The sequence below is a fragment of the Triturus cristatus genome, chromosome 7 (genome assembly GCF_964204655.1).
Source record: "Triturus cristatus chromosome 7, aTriCri1.1, whole genome shotgun sequence".
Classification (NCBI taxonomy): Eukaryota; Metazoa; Chordata; class Amphibia; order Caudata; family Salamandridae; genus Triturus; species Triturus cristatus.
The window spans coordinates 1,126,671,741-1,126,694,864 of NC_140590.1; the positions used below are offsets into that span (position 1 = coordinate 1,126,671,741).

General features: G+C 40.8%; 1 protein-coding gene across 1 annotated transcript in view; it reads right to left on the reverse strand.

Annotated features, from left to right (window-relative positions):
• Window positions 1-22,403: 22,403 nt before the first annotated feature.
• LOC146811212 (uncharacterized) overlaps window positions 22,404-23,124 on the reverse strand; it is a 101,691-nt gene continuing 100,970 nt past the window's right edge. Inside the window, exons 14-15 of the mRNA XM_085618256.1 lie at window positions 22,524-22,547; window positions 22,404-22,427 (exon numbers count right to left, since the gene is read on the reverse strand). Coding sequence (XP_085474382.1) covers window positions 22,419-22,427; window positions 22,524-22,547 — 33 coding nt within the window. The 3' untranslated portion in view covers window positions 22,404-22,418. The remainder of the gene's footprint in view (window positions 22,428-22,523; window positions 22,548-23,124) is intronic.

Consider the following 23,124-nt stretch of genomic DNA (forward strand, 5'->3'; position numbering starts at 1 on the left):
TTTAGACACGGGGTGGGTACGATGGACCAGGTCTTTCGTTTTTTATGATCTACTGGAAAGTAGTAGTCATTGGGAAAGGCAGTCTATATCTGGCCTTTATCGACCTTAAAACCGCATTTGACCTGGTCCCTCGTGCAAAACTCTGGCTGGTGCTGTCTGATTTGGGTTTCCCACCCCTGATCCTTGATATTATTAAACGCCCTCACGAGGGGAACTTTGCAAAAATTAGATGGGGTAATCAGGGCCAGTTGACAGAGAGGGTGGCGGTGGATAGGGGAGTTCGCCAGGGTTGTGTGCTGGCCCCAACCCTGTTCTCTCTCTATATAAATGGGGTGGTCGATTACTTAAGAGAGGTTCCATCGGATGCCCCAACCCTGACAGGGGAGAAAACCCCAACCCTCCTCTTTGCCGACGACACCCTTCTGATGTCAAAAAGCCCAAGTGGTCTTCAAAGGCTGCTTGACAGGTTTAGTCAATTTTGCGAAGCACGGGGCTTAGTAATCAACACTTCTAAAACAAAACTAATGTTACTATCCCCATCCAAACGCTTTAGGAATAATATCTCACTTAATGGCATGCCTCTAGACACCGTGGACTCTTTTGATTACCTGGGCATCAGGATCACTAATACGATGAAATGGACTGGCCATTTAGCTAAAATGCTTCTCAACCATAAAAGGGTGGCGGGGGCGATTTTAAGGAAACAACTGCTCTCTTTTAGCAAGCCAGTCGTCTCGGCCCTAAAGGTTTATGATGGGAAAGCTCTACCTTCAGTGCTATATGGGGCGGAGATTTGGGGGTTTGAGAATACCTGCGATCTGGAGAAATCTGAGAATCACTTTTTAAGAGGTTTGTTCTCTCTGCCTTCTTCTACCCCCTTGATACCACTCCGCATGGATCTGGGCAAACGTTCCATTAGGGACTTAGCAAGATTACGCCCATTGCTTTATTGGGTCCGCCTGAGACGCACTCCTGAATTGGCCAGTTATGCAGATGCACTGAACGAGGTCATCAATTTAAATTCAGGTAATAAAATCAAATGGATCTGTAAATTAAGCAGCTGGTCACAGACATTGGATATGGGGAGGCATGGACTAACCAGACACCATCAAATAAGCAATTCATCAAAAAAGCCTACTGGGATTGGGTGAAGGGAGAGGCAGCTCATAATTCCAACCGAGGCACCCTCACTAATCAGTTCTTCGAGCATAAGTTGGTGGCTAAATGTGAGCAGTATTTGGACTATATACAATGTCCCCGCTAAAGAACCCTTTTTATGAAGTTCAGGTTCGGAACCCTGCCGCTTAATACTCTGGTAGTGAGGTGGAAAAACCAGATCTCATTATCTGCAGACTGTCCTGGTTGTCCCACCCCCATCGAATCGATTCCACACTTCCTCTTTGCATGCCCGGCATACAGGGCGGCTAGGAGGAAGTGGCTCAGCCCCATCTGCAGAAATCTGGGCTTTGTGAACTATAGGGTGGCGTTACGTTGTTTTCTAACTGATGTTTCCTCCCTGGTGGTAGTCTGCGGGCTTGCCAAATTTTTGGGTTGCGCCTGGTTGATACGTACCAAAATGCTAAGACCTCACAAGAGTTTGGACACTTGAGATATACAAGCATTTTTCTTTGTTTATGATGTGTTTTCTATTGCTCCAATTTGTATACATTTTATCTATTTATTCAACTTTTTAACATTACACGCTGTATTATGATGAACTTTCTTAAGCTGATCTGATACTGTTCATACTTTTATGATATTTTTTATCGAATAAAGTGATATTCATTCATAGTTGATATCCTTCAGCCTCATACACTGTAGTGCACACAAGGGTCCTGAAAACATCTTGATCTGAATTTTCTACTGAGCTGAGGGGTCATGAGTAGCAGCATGGCAGTAAGTTTTACCATATAAAAAATAAACATGTATCTGTGGATTGAAAATGTGTTTAATACTGTTTCAACACACAGAAACTTGCTAGTGAAAAATTATCAGTGTTTTGAAAAAGTTCAGGTCACCTTTGTCATATGGCCTTTTTTATTAAGGTTAATAGCTACTATTGTTAAATACACCTAACACATTGATCTAGCTAAATTCTTTCATGTCAGACACACATCATAAAGAGTGTGAAACACATGTTGTGGCAATTTCGACACAGTAACACACATAATATGTCATGAAAGCTAACTTAAATCTTGACTGTGTTATGCTAAGCTTCTATCATATTATGCTGTATTAGTAACTACAAATATAACCCCAAATGCATCGTCTATTTGACTCACATACGGATGTTGTTTTATTTTAATTTGAGGCATTCTGTAAAAGTAAACCTGTTTGCTAACTTTCTCTAAACAGCCCAGAAGTCATGGGACTCAGAGTTGTACCTTTCACATTTCACAACCGCATAACTCAGTTTCAAACCTGGCAAGTGAAAGCGGGATTTTATGAGATTCATTAATTATATTTTCATCTCAAATCCTTTCAATACTTCCATGGATGGAAGATCCTGCCACTTGACATTTGATACACTTTTGCAAATTAATTTTCACAGAGATGTAGGGAGAGAAAACATATATTTCTAATAGGTTTATTTTCTACAAATGTTAGCACATTGCTCCAACTGACTTATTTCTTCTAGCAAGCACCATGCTCACTCAAAATGACACTTGTCTTTGATCCTTTCCTGTGCTACTTGCTATTTTAAATTAAACACTACTTGGACTTTAGGCTTACCAATTTGTTCTGTTTTATTTTTAACTATGTGAATGTCAGGGTGACACTGCTTTAAGGAGTCAGAGCATCCTGTGTGCTAATGTCATATTTCTCTATGTAGATCGTAGACAAATAATTATGTTCAAATGGGTATTAATATGTTCTTTTGCTGCACCTTTCTCTGTCATACCCACCCACTGTCAAAAGTAGCAAATGCAAATTATACCATGCATGGGAAAGGAGAGAGTTGTATGTGACAAAGTCACTCTGTCATTGAATATTGTAATGATGAAGGATATCTACTATAGATGGATTGGCACTTGTATAAATGTGAAGAGTCAATCCTCTTCCGTTTTTGAGCAGTAACTGTACTTCAATTTATTTGTATTCAGTATTCATCTTCCAATGCTCCAGCTAACACATGTTTGACTCAAACCCATAAGGCCAAGGTCTCTTCAAGGCTCCAAAATGTAAATACCATGTTATGTTTCCTTGAGTCAAAGCAGCAGCATCAATAGGTAGAATAAGTTGATTTGGTCATTGATGTTAGGCTTTATCATAGATGTATCCCTCACCTCTTCTGCATGATCATGATCAAAACAGTGCATCGTGGTGGACAGTATATCAAATTCCACTTCTTGTTGAGAGAGTAGACTTCTGGCAGCATCTTTTGTCCAGCTGCAGCTCCCATTCTTTACTTATTTTGTTGTTTTATTTACAGAATATTTTATAGCCTTTTTTATTTGGAATATATTTTTTCAAATGGGCTAAAAGGAAACCTGACTTTGTTGTTGCATCAGCCATAGGCCCCCTAGCACCATGATTTAATCTTTAGCCTATAACACCGTCTGACTTTTCAACCTCGGTACACCCCTGAAAATCAAAACTTAGAGAGGAGGCACCTGACAATTCGATGAACCCCAAAATTTGCAGGAGTATTTGATTTCGTGATTCCAGAGACAGATAACACATCAAAAATGAATTGTTCACGTGCCTTTGTGCTAAATATGTTCCAGAAAGCTGACCTGATGTATTGTCAGCATACGATATCCCTGCTATTATGCCCAGTACTATAATTTCTAAATGATGCTTACTCTCTGTAGCTCAGCCAGCTTCATAGAACAGGTGGATGAGTGACTATTGGCTCTATAAGTTACCATTATTTCCTGTAACTAGCAGAATTCCTCACCTTGTCTTCTTATCTACCACAGTGAGTAACATTGTTAAACCTCCATTTCTCTTGTGGTATACATGTTTAGCTCTTGTAAATCTGTAACGTAACAGAATTTTCTGAGGTGAAAGCATCTGTTTTAAGCTTTTTCCATTTATAATTTATGAATTATTAATAAATAGAATAATTAATGTATTTATATGGTAAACATTGCAAGCTTATTTGTAGGCCTGGGCGTAGTTCGCGAAGTAGCACTTCGCGAAGCTACGCAAAGTGAAGTTCGCACTACGCGAGCTACGCGTAGCACTTCGCGAACTGCGTAGTACCTTGTTCGCACTGTGCCAGATGTCGTTTTCAATGATTGCACAGTGCGGACAAGCAACCGGCACTGTGCAATCATTGAAAATGGCATCTTGCACAGTGCGAGCTGTAGTTTTCTGCTGCTCGAGTAGATTTTTACTCGAGCTTCAGCTTTCTTAACGCAAACTGGTAGTTTCTCATTGCGAGCGGTTGCGAGCATACGCGACCACTCGCAATGAGAAACCTGACCTCCTCGCGTTGGGAATCTCGCCGGGAGGTTTATTTTCCATGCTCGCGATCGCCAACTTGAAGTTGCTGATCGCGAACAAGGAAAAAGTCTCGCCGGGATGTCATTTTGCTTGCTCGCGGTCGCCAACTTGACGTTGAGGACCGTGAGCAAGCAAAAAATGTCCGCAGCACTACGCAACACTACGCTACGCGTGTTCGCACTGTGCTACGTGCAGTTCGCGTAGTGCGAAGTAGCGCGAACTTCGCAAACTACGCGAGCGTAGCGTAGTGCTTCGCCCAGGCTTACTTATTTGGTGCCTAGATGCCTTCAAAATGGTAAAAAAATATATACATACCACAAAATCAAACTACACTGTCAACTAAACAGAAAATTGCAGGGCTGCACGTAAACAATCGACCCTGCAGCGCAGGCACCCTTGCAACATGGGTCAAGGGTGCCTGCACTGATGCTAGGCAGTTTTTTTAATGCTAGCGCTAGAGGAAATGTAGGGGTGCAATGTATTTTCGCAAATATGGCTCATCCCTGAATTTTCAAAATGTCAGGGTGCAGCGTTGCCAGATTTGGCGTTACACCGCACTCTAAAATTTTCTTGTATATATCCCCTAAGCGGCATTATTACAAGGGGATCTCGTCATCAGAACTTCAATTTTAGTGACGTTCAGGTGGCGATATCCCCTTCTCCTTTTTTGCAAAGTGGCGTTAAGCCACTTAAACTAAATATAATATGATTCAATCAAGAACGTTTAGTTGAGTTTCTCTCCACTCACCCTGAGGCCATGCTCATGCCTGCTGATATGCTGTTACACTGGGCTGCTGTTCTGTTGGATTTCTAAGACCCTTGATCCAGACTTTCTCGTTTCATGTTAAATAATTTCCCATGTTAGTACTTTAGTCCTTGTCTTTAATCGTGTGAAGTGAATCGCTTGTATTTAGTCAAGTGAAGCACTTTATGTTGTGTTTTTTCTCCTTGTGGTTTAACAGAGTGCAGATTTTCTTGTTTGAATCCTTTTATATGTATTATTTTAACATGCGCTTTTGTAAGTTTTCAGTTATTCCTTGTATGTTTTGTCTCTCCGTGTTCTACTCTTTTATTTGATTAATTTCCTTTCTTCGTGATCACTGTCATATTTTGATGTAAAATAAATACCATCATTGTGCTGTATACCATTAATAGCATTTGTACATAAAATATATGATATGGAACTGAAGAAGCGACATGTTGTTGTGAAAAACGTGTTGGCCTTACTAGATAATACCTCTTGATTTAAGAATAAATCAACATTGGATAAATACTGAGAAATTGAATTTATATATTGCTTTTTAGTTTAAGACCTAAAAAACAGTCAGTGTTTCTGGGAATGAACATAGGACAGGAGGGTTTAGTCCTGTAATTCTTTTGAGGTCAAGTGTGAAACCCATTAGAGAGCCTCTGTTGCCCTTCCCTCTCAATTAGAGAAGACATGTTTTTCTATTGTTTTTAGGCAGCTGTTCCTCAGATCTTTAGTGTAGTACTTCAATCAGGATAATGTACAGTCAACAGACCCCTGCTTTGTAATTTTTCAATTTTTAGAGGTAGAAATAGGGCACAGAGTCTCATATTTATTTTGTTTATGAATTTTCGCTGTTTTATTTAGTGCGACCCCATCCAAAGGTTTTGGAGTACCTTATATGAGCAACAGTTACATCTTACAAGACCACATTCTTTCTTGTTTTTCTTTTCTTTTAGGCACAGGGAGATTAAGTGATTCGCCCAGAATCACAGGAAGTTGAGCTCACACCCAGACTCAAGCTTTGCTTCACAGTGTCTTATGGTTTTTACGAATCAAATAGGACTGTGCATCTGGACAACATAACCATCAGAATATGGAGACTGAGTCCACACATATCAGCAGAGTATGTTGACCTAATTCCTAGCTAGTTCACAGTGCCTCATCTGTACCCTTAATGTTACCAGGGTGCCAGATGGTATCTATAACCTCAGAACATGAACACTCTAATTCCCCATTGAAAATTGTGGATAGAGATCTCCTTGTTTGTTGTTACTCAGGCATGCCCAAGGGAGGCACAAGAAAGATACACTTTGGATTTTCAAACATTTATTGAAACAATTGTATTCTTGTGTAAAAATTGTTAGCTGGAATTATTATTGGGACGAAGCAAAGGATTGTAACCAGCATTACAAGAATAGTCAAAAAGATATACAGTTCACTCATTATAACATTGATGTGTGTTACCATGATTATATAATTCTATTTATACTCCTATCCAATACTGCCTCCACTAGCAAGATCATAGTGTGAGTACCCTCTGCCAGATCTAGTGGGACAACACAACCCCCCTTACCAGTGTATCAAGTATCAGGAAGCCAATATGATGTTTAGCAGGCTATTGCCCTTTGCAGGATGAAGATTAGAGCAGCAGGACTGCATCTCAGTCACAGTGCACAGCTTTCCAGGATACTCCAGGCAGAAGTGCTCCTCTGCAGAATTTTGCACAGATGCAGTTTATGTAATAAAAACACAGTTCCAATTGCACTGTTTCAAATGTGCAGACCTGATGTGATTGTTTGTCTTGAGACTTGGAAATATCTCCAACCAAAAGCAAGAGCATTGCATTCAACGTTGCTAGCCCTGGACAGAGGGTACAGGCAACAATGATAATATGCCTACTAGGACATGTACTGCATCAGAATAATCTCTAAGTCAGTTCTAAGTCAGCTGCGGCCGGTATGACTTGCGAGTGGAGGGGTAGGGGGTCATGCTGGGAGGGGGTCGCGCATGGAGGGGGAGTTAATTTAATTAAAAAACAACAACATTTTTAAAAAGTACCTTCGCCTCCGGTCCTGGAGTCCCACGTCGCGTTTCCTGCTTAGTGCTCACAGGGAGCAGGCAGCCTCCCTCTCCTCCCCTAAGCCAATCGCTATGCTTCAATGGCAGTGTTGTGATTGGCAAGTACGCCGTCAGTACAGGCATCTATGGGGAGGCCGTTTTCTCCATGCAGGCTGCGCAGCAGCCTACATGAAAATACAGAGTGTGCTATGACTAGTTTGTTCGGCCCTGAGGCTGACCAAGCAGCCAGGGCCCAGAACATTGTCTAGCCACTCCTCCCCAAGCCGCCCACCCGCCCGCTCCTAACAAGGCATACCCTTCTTCTGCTTTCTAGCAGTGCGAGAAGCAGAAACTTAAGCTGGTATTTATACCATTTTACATTTCTGCTTGTTGCTCTGTGAGAAAGCAGTGGGGTGACGCTCCGATGCCCACGTGGAGAAGTAGTCCCTGCTCTAAGTATGTTATCATGTAATTGCAAGGCATGTAAAAAGTCATCTTTTGGCGGCCATGCTCCGTTAATGTTTTACAAAATACTGTGTATCTCAAGAGTACTCTGTTCCCTAAATATGTTTGTTGTTTGCAGGTCTTTCTGTCTAACCCTATAATCCATCACCAGCCACAGTGGGCCAATGAACACAAGGAGCATAGAGAAAGTGGGATGCCTTAGCTATTTTATTACACATTATTTAGATGAGACAGCAGGATCACAGTAGAATGTTGGTCAATCGCATGCATAACTGCATCTGGAAGATGAGTCCTTAAATGAAGAGTCAGAAGAGAAAAGGCTCCGGCAATTAATTTTGATTCTGTTTAGAATTTTCAAGGTGATGCAGATTCCAGGCCAGGCATACTAAAACACAAACAAACTCAGCGTCAGCTGGTTCCTAATACCTCCTTTGTCAACCTGCATTTTCATTGTTGTATATGTGTGTGTGCTCTAACAACCTCCTACTGAAACATCTTGTTGCTCTTTAGAGAGTACCTAGGACAAACACAATGTAGAATATTTAGCTGGATTTTGTTGCTTTTATTGCACAAAACGCAGTACTTTCAAACTATTTTTATTAAAGGGGTGACATCAAACACATACTTTTTTTCCAATTGCAGGCCTTGTCTATGATTTTTCCCCTCAAATCTTAGCGTACTAGCGCATTTGAACACTTGCATTCTAAGCTGCACTTACTTTACTACTGCAGTCAGTGTAATCTGAGCCGCTTCATAAAAGGTAACAAAACCTGAATTTTCTAATTGCTCTCGAGGCCCATTGTTAGCTGTTCCTTCTTGAATGCATTTCCAAAAACGTCTTGCTTCTACAATTCCAAATGCACGTTTTCAAACAGCAAAACTACAGCATTTAACCAAACGTCCCCTTCTGAACATCATATTTAAACATTTGATTTACTTTTTACTGCAGACAAACCAAACCTATAATGCTGTACAGAAAGAAGTGCTCACAAAAATATGCTTTTCTTTTTTTTAAAAAAGCAAACGTGCTATGCAAGCTTCTTTAAAATAACCAAATGAAATACCAAAGCATTTACATGCGGGCTATGTCTGCTGCCCAGATCCTCTCGGACAGACCTGAAGACCGTATGGGTATATACTAATTAGATGTCCTTAAAAATGAAAAGACATCTGACCTGAATACAAGTAAGGAGGACACATGTAATCATGCTTTTACGTTATTTTCACTCCATTTTATTACAACAGGTTAGGTTTTCCCACAGCCAGTTTTACCGGGTGTGGAAAATCCTGACTCGATGTTTGCAGCAAGTAAAACTGTAGCAGCCAAGTCCCATTCCCCTTTTCTTCCATAAATCATATTTCAATCCCTGTGTGTGGTGGATCTGCTTGGATGTAATCCATTCCAGGTTGTTTCCCTCATCTGGGCATAGGAGACAAACATATATGTCTTTCTTTCTACTGCAAAGGAGGAATTGTAAGAATCGCAAGATTGTACAAAAGCCCACGGTTCATATTGTGTCTTGGCTTGGATTAGATCTCAGGAGTACAAGTGGATTACAGATGGATAAGGCAAAGTATTTCTTCAATATTTTGTCAGTTAACTCCATCGAACTTAGTGAAAAACATGGGTATTATTAGAATTTTACATAATAAGAAATGCCAAAAAAGTGTCAGAGCTCAGTGTGCGTGTAATTGTTATGATGTAAAATGTGTGTTTTATATATTCTTTCCCACTTACACATTCGTGAGCTTTATTTAACTTTTAAACTAGGTGGAATTTCCTTTAGGCGCACTTTGTTTTGGGATGTTGAACCTAAGTACCATGCTGAAATCACTAGCATTCCTGAATCCCTTCCAAAATCCACCAGGAATTAATTTCACAAGTTAATGAAATATAATCCTGTAAACTGCTCTTTTATGCCCTATTTATCAACATGGAATCTCTAGGGGGGCTCCTCCAAAGACCCCCATCCATCCTCTGTTGATGGTTTGAACTCACCTGCCAAGTTTGCGTCAGTGCTTTACTTCTCCAGTCAGATTAGGATGTCAGGATAATGCATGTTTGAGAAAACAGACCCAAAAGATAGAGGTTAGCAATGGATGGGCCAGGTTGAGGTCTGGTTTAGGGTTCCAGGTAGCTGGTGTGATAAGTGCCCTAATAACCCAGAAATATTAGACACACAATTGATCGTGCGATGGAACACTAGCAAGAGAAATCATAGGACTTGTGAAGCAGTGCCTAGCACTGTACAAAATGTTAGAAGACTTTAAGTAATTCCAGTGTGTAGTTGCTTTTGAATCCTTCAGCCTCTTGCGTAGGCTCTATGAGTTACAAGTACTATCCAATTAGTGGCGGCATCCACTACATTGCTTGTTCCTGTTGGTCAGAGCTTTCAGAGCATTCATTTGACCATTGCATTTTCCCTTGCTACTCTCGTCTGCTTTTCAGGTTTCAGTTGATGGGTCAAGAGAGATACTTGTGATAGATGAGGATCATAGTAGGAGGTGGAGGCATAGATTCATTTTCATTGTCTTCAGAAGTTGATTCTAGAGGTTTAGAGCAACTCCTTGATCTTCTGTAAAAGTTCCTTGGTTTCCCAGCAGATCGAGCCTGCAAATGCTTCAGCAGGGTCCGCCTAAGCTTCAGCCATTCTCCTTTGCTCAGGGACTCCTCTGGGAAGGTGGTGTCCAGAGGTTGCCTGCCTGTTGTATGCTGGATAAATAGTGGTTTTCACGCCATAGTACAAAATATTGAGGGTCATTGTTAGATTTGTACATGGTCCTAAAGAGTAAGCCATATTGAGACACATAATGCAGAGCAGCAGTAATTAGTCTGTCTGCACAGAACTACATAGCTCCTACATGTGCCAAATTCAAGAACTGTTGGCTTTGCATTTTTTTAAAGGTGGTGATGCCTGTTTTAAGTCATGATTCAGAGACACCTAAAGCATAACTTGGCATTGTATATCAGCTGAATGCTGCAGTTGCAGGATTTGTAGTGGTTACAGTAGACAGAGTATAGCTGTACAGTGCACACCAACTAGTATATTTTTAGCGGTTAAGTAGCTGAAGGCTTACTTCCATGGCTTGGTGATGATTATGTGTAGAAATCTGCTTATGCTATAGCTCTGTGAACACCATGGGATGTAATATAAGTTGCTTTATTCTTATTTACTCTGCATTCTGATGCTCTAGAAAGTGGCGTGGCCTGCACTTTTAGCCAGTGATGGGGAATGTAACCTTGTAGGTGAATGAGTGATTAGCTGCAAGATATTGTCTCTGATAAGTCTGTGTAGTATTGCTCATATAACCTCTGCAGTCATGTACTTCAGTGTGTCTTTGAGGTTCGACATGGGAGATGATGATGGTTAGGAGGTTGCCTTTTGTGTGCTAAAGAGTTGTATGAATCTCCTTTTCCACTGTACCCTTTCTTATTCCAGTGGCCGCTCCTCCGCTAAGGTGGAGGAGCATTGCCCTACTGCCGCAAAGCAATGAAAGAAACAACAAATTACAATGATAATAACTCAAGGTTATTTTAATTGTATTTGTTCCTGCTGCAGTTTTGCAGGCAGGCGGGAATGCTCTCTTCCCAGAGCAGTATAAGAGTGGTTTGCCCACTCCAAGTGCACAATGATTGTTTGGCTTGCCCTCTGGGGCCATCCAAACAGTCATGTGCACTTCTCGTGTTCTCCATGCAGGCTGCATTATAGCCTGCGTAAAGAAGATGCCCAGGCACCCATTCCCTGGCTGAGCGCTGATCCACCTCGCTCAGACCAATCACAACGCTGCATTGCAGCATTGTGATTGGCTTAGAGGAGGGAGCCTAGCTGCTTCCTGTTCCGGCCCTGGAAAGGAGAAACTGAAACGACGCGTGGGAAAGCGGCGAGAAGGTACGTTTAAAAAAAATGCTTTAGATCATGCCCACCAAGCCCGCCCACCACTCCAGATCCGTGCCGGCCACTACTGCCCTAGTCCCATCCTCTTCCTCCATTCCTTGAGTTCTGATATGCTTCAAGCAAAGCAGAGTTGCATATATTTGAGAACTAGGGTTCCTTATAGTTGGGTGGAATCCCTCCATCTCATGAAGCTTTGTCTGTGTTTTGTAAGGGCTAGAAGGAGTTGGTTTCATTCAGTTATCATATGTAGACATTATCACTGTTTAAGTATTATTTGTGCGAATTGAATAGGTATAATACTTCATAAGCCATAAATAGCTTTAACCGAATCAAAGTCTCTATTTCACAGTCTTTTAAACCTGAAGGTCCATAAGCAATAGCTCTATCTTGTGGATTCTTCCTGAAACTGTTCCGTATCCTGATGAGGAAAAAGGGAACACATTACCACACACATCAGGATTCCAAAGCACTGAGTCTCATCTCTGTCCGGTTATGCTTTATATATCATCACTACATCCTTGTAAAAAACTCTAATTGGATACCTTCTTCCCGCTGTCTAGCCTTTGAAACTCTGTCTATTTTTATTTGTTTGTTTATATGCTCGACTTTCAGTGGTTCTGTTTGTTGTATCCTAAGACAGGGAGCCAGAAAGAGTTTTGCAGGTTTCTTTATTAGCCTCTGGTTCAGGATATTAAATGTGTACAACAGACCAATAGAATGATGTTCCTTAGAATCCAGTGCTGCTCAGCCCATCTCCAACTGTCACCACTCATCCACACAGGCACCCAAGCATTCTATTCATCACAGTCACACCAACATTCCAATACCAACTCTCACTCTGGCTGAGCAGCAGGGAGATAGCTAGGCAGGGCAACCTCCATTAACACGAAGAGTATATGTCACTGTTGCTCCTTGAAAAAGGCTCAACCTTCCATTCTGTGTTGATACTCATCATGGCTACATTGGTTATTCTACCCAGGGCAATTGGCAAAGCGTCTGCAATTCACCATTACACGATGCTTCTTCAGTGGCCGGCATCCATCTCAACCACATGCTACTGTCACACCTGTCTCTGGAGCTGAAAATGAGTGCTTCCATGTAGCCCCCCCATATTGATTTTACTGTTAAGGTGGTTTGTCTATTATGTCTATGAGAGAATGCCATAATGCCATTGTAGTTCAGATATTCCCTGCATAGAGGCTGCACTGTCCTGGAGGGTCAGCCTTCCTCTTGCAGCACTTTTAATACACCAATGGCAAAGCCAATAGTTCCAGTATTGTCTCTCAGACTTTTGACTTTGTCATAGTTTGTTTTGTTTTGTCAATTTGGTGAAGCGGATGGGCTCTTAACAATATGGAGCATGAACATTAGCTAAAAGCAACAACATTGTTTAGATCTTGCAAACAACCTTTGCCACAGCAGCCCCTGATAGGGAAGGGAGCTACTTTGTGTGGATGTTCTCTTTGTGAAAAAGTGGAATGCTGTCATTCAACCTGAAGTTAGCCACTGGTTGATGTGCCCCATGCTGAACTCTAATGGGCGGTAAGGACTGGCTAAAAGGAAAAGGTCTTGGTGAATGCAAGCCCTAAAAAAGTATGCAGTGCTCTAAAATGGACTCTTCAAAACAATCCAAGCAAACATTTGTAGGACCCTATTTATTTCATAGTTTACACAAACAACCATCACCTAGCAACAATTTGTGCACCTACCGACGTAGCCTATTTCTGCTTGCCTCCGTGGACCAAACCTTTTAGCCCTAAATAGCCAGGTCCGACCCTGGACCCTTTAAGTACATAAGGTTATCGATACAACATTGAAGCCAGTGGAGCACTTCAAGAGCAAAATGATAAGAGACTTTGTTTGCGTGTTAACACTATCTTTCTTGTAAGCTGTTTCTTAAAAACACAAATAGTAAGATTTCTCTTTGGTATTTCTCTCTACTCTTACTTGTTATCCAGTATTTTATGTCATTTATTTGGTGAAAGTTAGGCTGTGTTTTGTTCTCTACTTACTGGAGGTGTTATTCATCATCTCACCAGAACTCTGTGACCAACCCTAGTGTTCCTAGATCCCAGAGCAACTCTGTCTACTCAATCAGTGATTGGCTCTTACAGGTTTGTCATTGCATTGGATTATTTGAGCTTCTCAAATATATTTTCAATTTGCCTTGGCATATAATTTATTGTATTGTAATTGTATTTATATAGAGTTTAATGCCATGATGAGTTATTGAAGTAATTCACAGTAAGTAGCACACTGCTCCGGAGCCCAAGGTTAATGGTTTATCCAGTGGTGTTGTTGGTTATTAGGAGTTGTCACATGTTCTAAAAACAATACATTTCATGCAGGTGCTCTAGTTCGATCTGTGTTGTATTACAATTAATGCCAGTTAGATGCTATCAATAGTGGGGGATGTGTTGTTTCAGGCAAATAGTTGATAAAAAATAGTAGGATGGTGAAGGTTAGGTATTGTTAAGTTTCAGAAGTAGTGTCACAAAAAAGTAGAGGCTGTGATCCATGAAATGAGGTGTAAGCCATTTTAAGAATTACAACAAAAGAGATTAAGATGGACAGGCATGTGAATGAGAGGAGGCTAATCTCGGAAATAGAAGACATGCAGAGAATAGAAGGTGAGGAGAGGATAACACTTAAGAACAGGAATCAATTGGAAGGAAGTCAGGGTCAATTTTGCATGCTGACTTTTAGAAGAACAGTGGGAGAAGGCTTTCTGAGATAGCAAGCAAGCAGTCTGAAGAAATACACTATAGAATGAAATAACATTATATATTGATCTCCATGTGTAGGGCAAACCACTTAACCATGCAGGTTCAAGTGTAAAGATCATATACATATTAAAAATTGAATCCTCCTTGATGTCAAGCATAGCACATCACTTTTATACATATACTGGATACCAATCTTGGAACAGGGTCAGTACTGCATAAATCGAAGTGGCATAGAAAAAATAAAAAGCTTCAGTAAATAATCTTCTCTCACTATTCTCTATTAAAGGTTGTTTCACTCAATGACACTGGCTAGAAGCATCTTGTCAATGTGCAGTTAGAATAATACCTTGTTTAGTTACTGAATCACATGTTGTATGCGTTTTTGTGGGTGGTCACAGTGGGGTACATTAATTGTAAGTATTAGTGAATCAGAGTAGTAGAAGCCTGTTCATTTTATTATAGAAGTACCTGATCTGCTCATGTGTACAAGATGAGGGTAAAGTCAGACAATGAAAGTATATTGCTGGCTGTCCTGAAGCTGGAGGGTGGAGCTCTAGACACTAAATTGGGGACAGAAGAAACAGGGCTCTGCTAAAAATTTGATTAGGTTCATTGCTGAGAAGGGGCTGCTAATCAGTCTTTTTGTACCTCTGACACTTGGTAATTGGTGGCAGTGAAGGGTGGGACAACAGTCTCTATAGTTCAGAGTGAGTAGTGTCCATTAGGTGAGGTCAGAATGTTCTCTCTTTACCGTCTGTGTGGCTGTTGATATCCAAGAGTGGAATGTTTGCACCTCTTTCTGCTTCTGTTGTGGGTACGTCAACTGGAGGTTACCTTGGTGAAGGTGTTCCACTCTGCACAAAGGCTGTGTCTGCAGAACAGCCTGCATAGTGACTTCAAAATAGTGCAAAGTGTCCTATGCATATGGGTAAGGCTCCCTAGGTGTTTCTTTCTGCAGGTCCTTTAGCAAGACGGTTGACTTTTCCAACAAAATCAAAAAGATAATCATTTTTACACTGTTCTTTAACCACAATATGAAGTCAAATTTGACACCTATTACATAGATGCTAGAACAATAACTGCACACTACTATATCACTTGACTGTAGCATCCAAGATGGACTATGACTTATTACTACAGAGAACGAGCTGAGAGGATTTTACCGCAGTAGTGCTCAAATATTCCGATAACATTTGTTTAGCATTTAAAGGCTTTACTGACGGCTGGCCTGGAACCAGCACTGCTGACCTGTCTGAATTCCTTGAACAGAAGGATTAAGTGAAAGAGAAAGGGAGCATCATTAAGTAGACTCTGTCTGTACCACAATGCCACTAGAATTATATATTCAAGGATGTGCTGATGACTGGCAGGTCCCATAAGCTCTCTCTCTCTCTCTCTCTCTCTCTCTCTCTTTCTCTCTCACTCTCACTCTCTCTCTCTGTCTCTTTCTCTCTGGTTAACCAAGGCCCACAGAACTATTCTAAAGACTAATTTAGATGAGTTTCCTTTTTGGCTTCTGTGAGAGTGATTATGGACTTATTGAAGATTAGCGCCTCCAACTGGACAATGGTTCATGTGTTTTCATTTTCATTCCCTTTCAATAAATACTGAAAATTATTTGTATTCAGAGTCATAGTTTCACACATTCGGCTACTAATTGCATTGAGTGTATTGGCAACAGTGTAATTTTGTACCACTATTTTCCGATTACATATACGCAACACTGGTTACATTTTGCCTGGACATTTGGACCAACTAACCAGTGTTTTACTCTTTTTCTTCAATTGTCGGTTGTTGAAAATGCTATTTTTCTACTAATTACAAATAGGTACTGCCCATTTAATTTATTGTTCCACTCGTCAAGTAATGCAAACGTCAAAGCAAAATTACCCCAAAATAGTGAATAGCAATACATTTAGGCCCATATTTACCTTTCTTATGCAGCGCACCACAGCTAACTACCTTGCTGTGCTGCCTGAAAGGTAAAGGGCAGGAATGTGCCATATTTAGCAGTATATGCCACATACCTGTTCTTCCCTAACACTGGGGCACTTTTGGCTGCGTAACGTCAATGCAGGCACCTCTGCATCATGATAAAAGGGTGCCTGCGTTGTAGGAAGGATTGTTTTTGTGCAGGAAGGGACACCTTCCTGCACAAGAACTATCTTGAGAGCCATTTTCCTCTTTCTGTGTGCGCTGCAGAATGCAGCACATATAGAAAGAGGGAAAGTGAGGAGAAATAAAGATATTTCTCCTCGTTGCGCCTCACCTGGGGTGGTGTAGTATTTCAACACATTTCCAGGTCTACCATTTATAGTAAATCTGGGAATGTGCTAAAATCCGTGGATGGATGCATCGGAACACCCATGCTTCACCCATGGAATTCCTTCCTGCGGCAGAGTAATGCAACACAGAAATTTGCGCTCTGTTGCGTTACTGTAGATTTATTAAGCCACTCCACGGTACACAATGTGGCCTTGCGTGGCTTGATAAATCTCATGTAGGTTCTGCGTCAACCTTGCACCCTCTTGCTTAGCATTATGGTGATGCTAAACCTTGATAAATCTGGTTTAGAATTTAGTGGGCAGGCAACTACGTCACAAACATGATGGATATCCCATCCACCATACTGCAAGTACCCTTGGATCTAATGCACTCGCAATAAGACAGACCAGGTATTTATCTCCTTTGTGGCGGAGTAACCTGGCCACTGAATTCAAAATCAGGCCCTTAGTCACACAAGGTTTGCTCCACTGCAGTCGTTTTTCTCTTTGTTTGGCTCTCTAGTGCTGAATGCTTTTCACTCTTTCCTTAAAACCTTATTTGTTGCAATAACTTTGTAAAGTGTACTGGTCGCCCTTTGATGGTGGTATGCATTTACTATAGGCATGCATTTCATGAGGGCGATGAGTAAGCCCTTTTATGGGGAACTACAAAGTGAGAACAATGTCTAGTGCAATCCATCATTACCTCTAAAATTACGAGAACATGCAAGTATGGGGTGGGAAAGAGAAATGGTGTAATTTAGGAAACGGCAATCAAAGTAGCATATTGTAAGTACATTTCTGCAGAGACAATGTGCAGTAATAGAGGCATCTTAACTAATGAATTTACTAACTTTAAAATGCTCCCTATGTATGAAAGGACAGGTGATGAAATTACACTCACCCCCCCCCCCCCCCCCAGCTCAGAAACTGTTTGCACAATTAGGGTACCCGTCCCTCCCAATGAGAGTCTTCTGTGCAAAGTAGGTCTGTGACCAAGGTGTGGGGAAAAAGTGCCCAGTATGTGGAGGGCTATTGGAGAATAAACCTCATACATGTATATATTTTATTTCCATGCTCATGGTTCCCAGAGGACAAAATGGCTACTGCCATTGTGTAAGAATCTTGGCCCTAGACGTCACCTGGGGGCACTTAGGATTTTAAGGAGAGATTCCTCTAGGTTGGTGGTATTTGCTGTTTCAAAATACCTTATGGTTGCCTGGATCTGGTCGTTCAAAGTGTACCCAAGCAACCAACCAGGAATTGTTAAGGTAGTTATGTAACAAGGATCAGATGAGTTCTTCTCCATTTCACTCTTAATTTAATCTGAACTGCAAGTAGATAGTTCATCATGAAATTTAACCCCTGATATTTATCCATGTATATAAGATAGATCTTTAATTCATACATATTTTAGCAGTGTTTCAACTCAGATGTATAGGTACATGTTATACACTAGCCAAAGAGCCAATTTGATAAAACCCTCACAAATGGATATGGCCCACTGCTACTTTGTTATGTATACACATGTTTATTGCTTTGAACCCATATGTGGGTGTTAGACGTACTAGCCCTTTTATTCTAACACTTGCACTGAAAAATTTGAAAATTGCACATTAAGGTACATATTTATAAAAGCGTTGTGTCACTTTTGCACCACCTATAGTGCATGACGCAGGGCTCTCATAAAGATTTATGAAGCCATGCAAAGCCACCCTGCATGGTTTTGAGTGGCCTCATAAATCATGAGTAAGGGGATGCAACTCAAATCTCTGTGTCACCATACAGTGCACCCAGAGGGTTTTCTCGCGCAACACCCATGGAATTTGACACTGCCCCATATTTACAAATTGATGTAAACCGGTCAAAGCTTCAAATCCGGAGTCCTCCCGAGATGAGGCGTAACCAGGAGAAATATGTTAATTTCTCCTAATTCTTTAGTCTTTCCATGTGTGCAGCATTCAGAAGCACATATAGAAACAAGAAAATGACTCATAGGATTGTTTTTGTGCATGAAGGTGACTCTTCCTTCACAAAAACAATCCTGCCTGCAATGGAAGCCCCCTTTCACCATGTTCAAACGGTGCATACGTTGACACTAGGCTGCCAAAATGACACCAGTGCAGGCAGAAAAGACAGGAATGCACTGTATTGCTTAAATACAGTGCATGCCTGCACTTTCACTTTGGCGTAGAGCAGTGCAGCAAGCTGCTTTGTTGCGCTGCCCTTTGTCAAAATGCCATAAATGAGGCCCTAAGTCTTTAGAATTCACAGTTATTTACTAAGTCTCTAGAATTTACTATTTGCACATCCATTTGGGTGGAAAAGATCCTGGTGAGGACACTAATTAAATCTACACTTTATTATTCAAACATCTGCACAGGCTAGTGTATAAGGTACCCCAGGAACAGCAGGATGTGTCCCGTGTTTAGTGGAAATAGAGAATCTGCTGATGGGTTATGTGAAAAATTGGGACTTTAGTGCATAATGTTTTGCACTTTGGAAATTTTGGGATGTATGTATATGGCATCTATAGTACCAATTGGTTTTGTTTGTATTTGCACTTTTATGATCTTGGATTATCGAAATAAAGTCTTATGATGATGATGAAACAGCTCAACCCATTTCGCAGCACTGCATTTTGACACCAAGGTTCAATTTTCTAACTAGCATTATAGATCGCATTCATAAGTACCCCAAGTAGTGTGTGACACTTCCATCCATTTCTGGCCTTGTAGCTCAGAACATTGTGCATCATTGGCGCTATGGGTTTGGACCTTAACATACTAGTAAAATAGTAAAATGTCAGAATAGCAGGTGTCAAACATGACCTGGTGTTGCCTAGTGGACATGCTCATTTAGTGTGATACAAGATATGGTGCATCGCAAGGGTACTCTGTTCTCAATAGATGTCTGGTGTTTTCAGATCTTGCTCTCTAACCCTATAAAGCATCACTAAGCCACGGAGGACCCAATCAACACCAGGGACACAGAGAAAGTGGGATGCATTAGCTATTTTATTACACATTATTTAGATGAGACAGCAGGACCACAGTAGAATGTTGGTCAATCACACGCATATCTGAATCTGGAAGCTGAGTCCTTGAATTAAGAGCCAGGAAAGAGAAGAATCAAGCAATTAACATTCAATTCTGTTCAGAATCTTCCAGGTGATGTAGATACCCGGCCAGGCGTTACTAAAAGGAAATTACAGAAAATAGCAAATAATTGATTTGTGTGAAATAATAGAAGTACATACATACCTAAAGAAACTACTCAATGAAACACCAACAATCTCAGCATCAGTCAGTACTCAATGCCTCCTTCGTCAACCAGCATTTAAATTTTTGTATGTACGTGTGTGTGGCTGTGTGTGTATTCTAACACTCCCATACCAAACCATTTTGATGCTCTTTAGAGAGCACCAACGACCAACAACATTGATGAAAATTTAGCTAGTTTTTCTTGCTTTTATTGCACAAAAAGCAGTCGTTTTAAAATATTTTTTATCATAAGGGTGATGTCAAACACATACTTTTTTCCCATTATTTCAGGTATACCAAAACTCCTTGAAGTATTGATTGTATCCAACTGCAGGCTTGTCTATGATTTTTTTCCCCTCAACTGTTAGCATACCAGTGATTTTAGACAATTACTGTCTAATCCACACTTCTAAACTTTACTACAGTACTTTTTTAAATTTGAGTCTTCATAAAAGCCCTGAAATTTCCAATTGCTCTTAAGGCCCATTGTTAGCTGTTCCTCCTTGAATGCATTTCCAAAACGTCTTGCTTTACAATTCACAATGCACATCTTAAAACAGCAAAACAACAGCATTCACTGAAATGCCGCCTTCTGAACATCATATTTAAACATTTACATCACGTTTTACTAAAGACAAACCAAACCCTACAATGCTATACTGAAATAACTGCACTCAAATAAGCCCGGGCGTAGTTCTCCGCTTCGCCCACGGAGTGTTCGTAGCGCTGCCTGCGTGCCGCCCGCCGCCCGCCTCCCGCCCGCCCTCCTTTTAAAATCAGGTAAACTATGATAAAAAAATAAAATAAAAATGCCTTACCTGCGCAGCGTCCGGGGGCTCCGTCTTCCTCGTTGACGACAACTTCTTTTCACAAATGCGCATGCGCGGACGCCCGCGCATGCGCATTTCTTGCGAGAAAAGAAGTTGTCAACGAGGAAGAGGGAGCCCCGGGACGCCGTGCTGCAGGTAAGGCATTTTATTTTATTTTTTTATCATAGTTTAACTTATTTTAAAAGGAGGGCGGGCGGGAGGCGGGCGGCGCGTAGAGGGGCTACGCGGAGCGCGTGAGTGTGCATAGATTTGGCCACACTACGCGATGCTCCACGTAGCCCCACTACGCCCACTACGCCCAGGGTTACACTCAAAAGACTTGTTTCTATTTAAATTGTTTTTTTTAAAAAATATATCACAATTGCTATGTAATCCTGTTTAAAATATCCAATTAATTTACAAAATACATAACAATTGACATTTGGGCTATGTCTGCTGCCCAGATCCTCTCTGAAAGGCCTGAAAACCTAATGGTTATGTAGTACTCAAAGTTGCTTAAAAGTTAAGAGACATCGGACCTGAATACAAGTAAGGAGGAACACATTTAATGCATGCTTTTATTCATTAATTTCGCTCCACCATATTAAAACAGGTTAGGTTTTCCCACATTTAGTGTTACCCGATGTGGAAGAGCTTGACCTGATTTTTGCAGCATGTAAAACTGACCTGAAAAATATGATGAGAATTTTTCTGTAGTAGCCAAGTCACATTCCCCTTTTTCTCTATGAGGGGAAACATACATGTTGTCCCTTGTTAGAAAAAAAATCCCACCCAATCTACCCACCACCTTCAACCACTTCCCATCCCATGTGTGAGCCCCTGCATACATTTACCACCTGGTCAAACAAATAACCCATGCAGTTGCGACTTCCATATGATGTTATAACTAAACAAATTGCCCTCAAATCGTTATTACCCATGCCATGGATCTAAACTGATTTTACTACTTTGTAATGGTGCTATGACGTGAATTTACCATGTGCTAAATCCATTCCAGTACCATATTACTCCTAATTAGTTCCACAGACTGATGTTTCATCAACACCTGCTGTTGTCCACACAAATATTCTACAGTGGCACATATATTTTCTGGCTCCACCTTAGAACATCTGTGCACTGAGCCACATGGCTGAAAAGGGCTGTAATCTTTTTTTCCGTGGCAAAGAATTCTTAGAATATAAAAAGTATCTATACAAATTCAATGGTACATACACATTGGGTGCAACCAGTTCAATATAATGAAGGTATGACTTTGTAAATGTGGAAGCAGTGTTTATATTCAAGGTGAATAAAACCACTAGTAACAGCGAAGCTCATTGCAGATTAAAAACAATACTCAACACTATGAACATATCACCTCAATATTAGCATGTGCTTGGGAAATGCATCTAAAGTAAGTTTGGAGTAATCTTCAAGGAGACCACAAAGTTTACACTAAATGTAGATTATTGTGGATTGGGTGAGGGGATTGCTTCTTGCTCTGAATTGTTAAAGTCCAGAACTGTGTCACATCACATCCATGGATCCAGTGACATTAATTCATACAGGCTGTATTGAAATGTGTTTTTCTTCAATCAAGTGGTACTGTGAACAGAGCTCAGCAAAGTGAAAACAATACCCGCTCCAGTTCTGGATTTAAACCAGTGAAAATGGATGCTACCTTAAACAGTGCATTGTAATACACATAGTAAAATAAAGGTTTTTTACCGGCACTCATAAGCTCTGCAGAAGGAAAAGTAAAGGAACAAGTTAGAATCAATGTCACTTCACAGACATAGATAATTTTGGAAATATGGTTAAAAGAAACGTTTATTTTACCAAGAAGCCTCCACTGTGACCACCCTGCAAATGGAAATATTAAGAGATCAGGGTCATTGATAGAAATCCTTACTTGGTAAATCTATTATAAAACAGACACAATCTTTGTTTTCCTTACACTTCACTTGAAGAATTATTTTCATATGAAGTGTGGCTTTCAAAATGTATTCCCATCAGAGAAGCAGTTCCCAAAGTGGGACACACAGACCTATTCCTTGCAGCATAACATATCATTACACTGTTGCTGCTCTTTCATTAAACATGATACTCTTTGGTCCTCTTCCTTTCTGTATGTACTTTGTGAGAGGTTCACCAAAGCACCATTAGCACCCTTTCCCCTATCCAGCATCTCAACAGGCCTTAACAAACCTTGAATTCTGACATTTTTCTCTTTCATACTTTAAATCTCACTGATTAAGAGACCAAGAATCTGAAAGTATTCAGTATTAAACATAGAGGAGCAATTGATGTACTCTATTAGACCACACTTTATTATTCTTATTTCTTGGGGCGTTTCATCAAGCAGGGGCTGAGAAAAAGGAAGGTTCCGAAAAGTATGTTTCCCATGTTAATTCCCATTGAGTCTTAAGACATGCCTGCA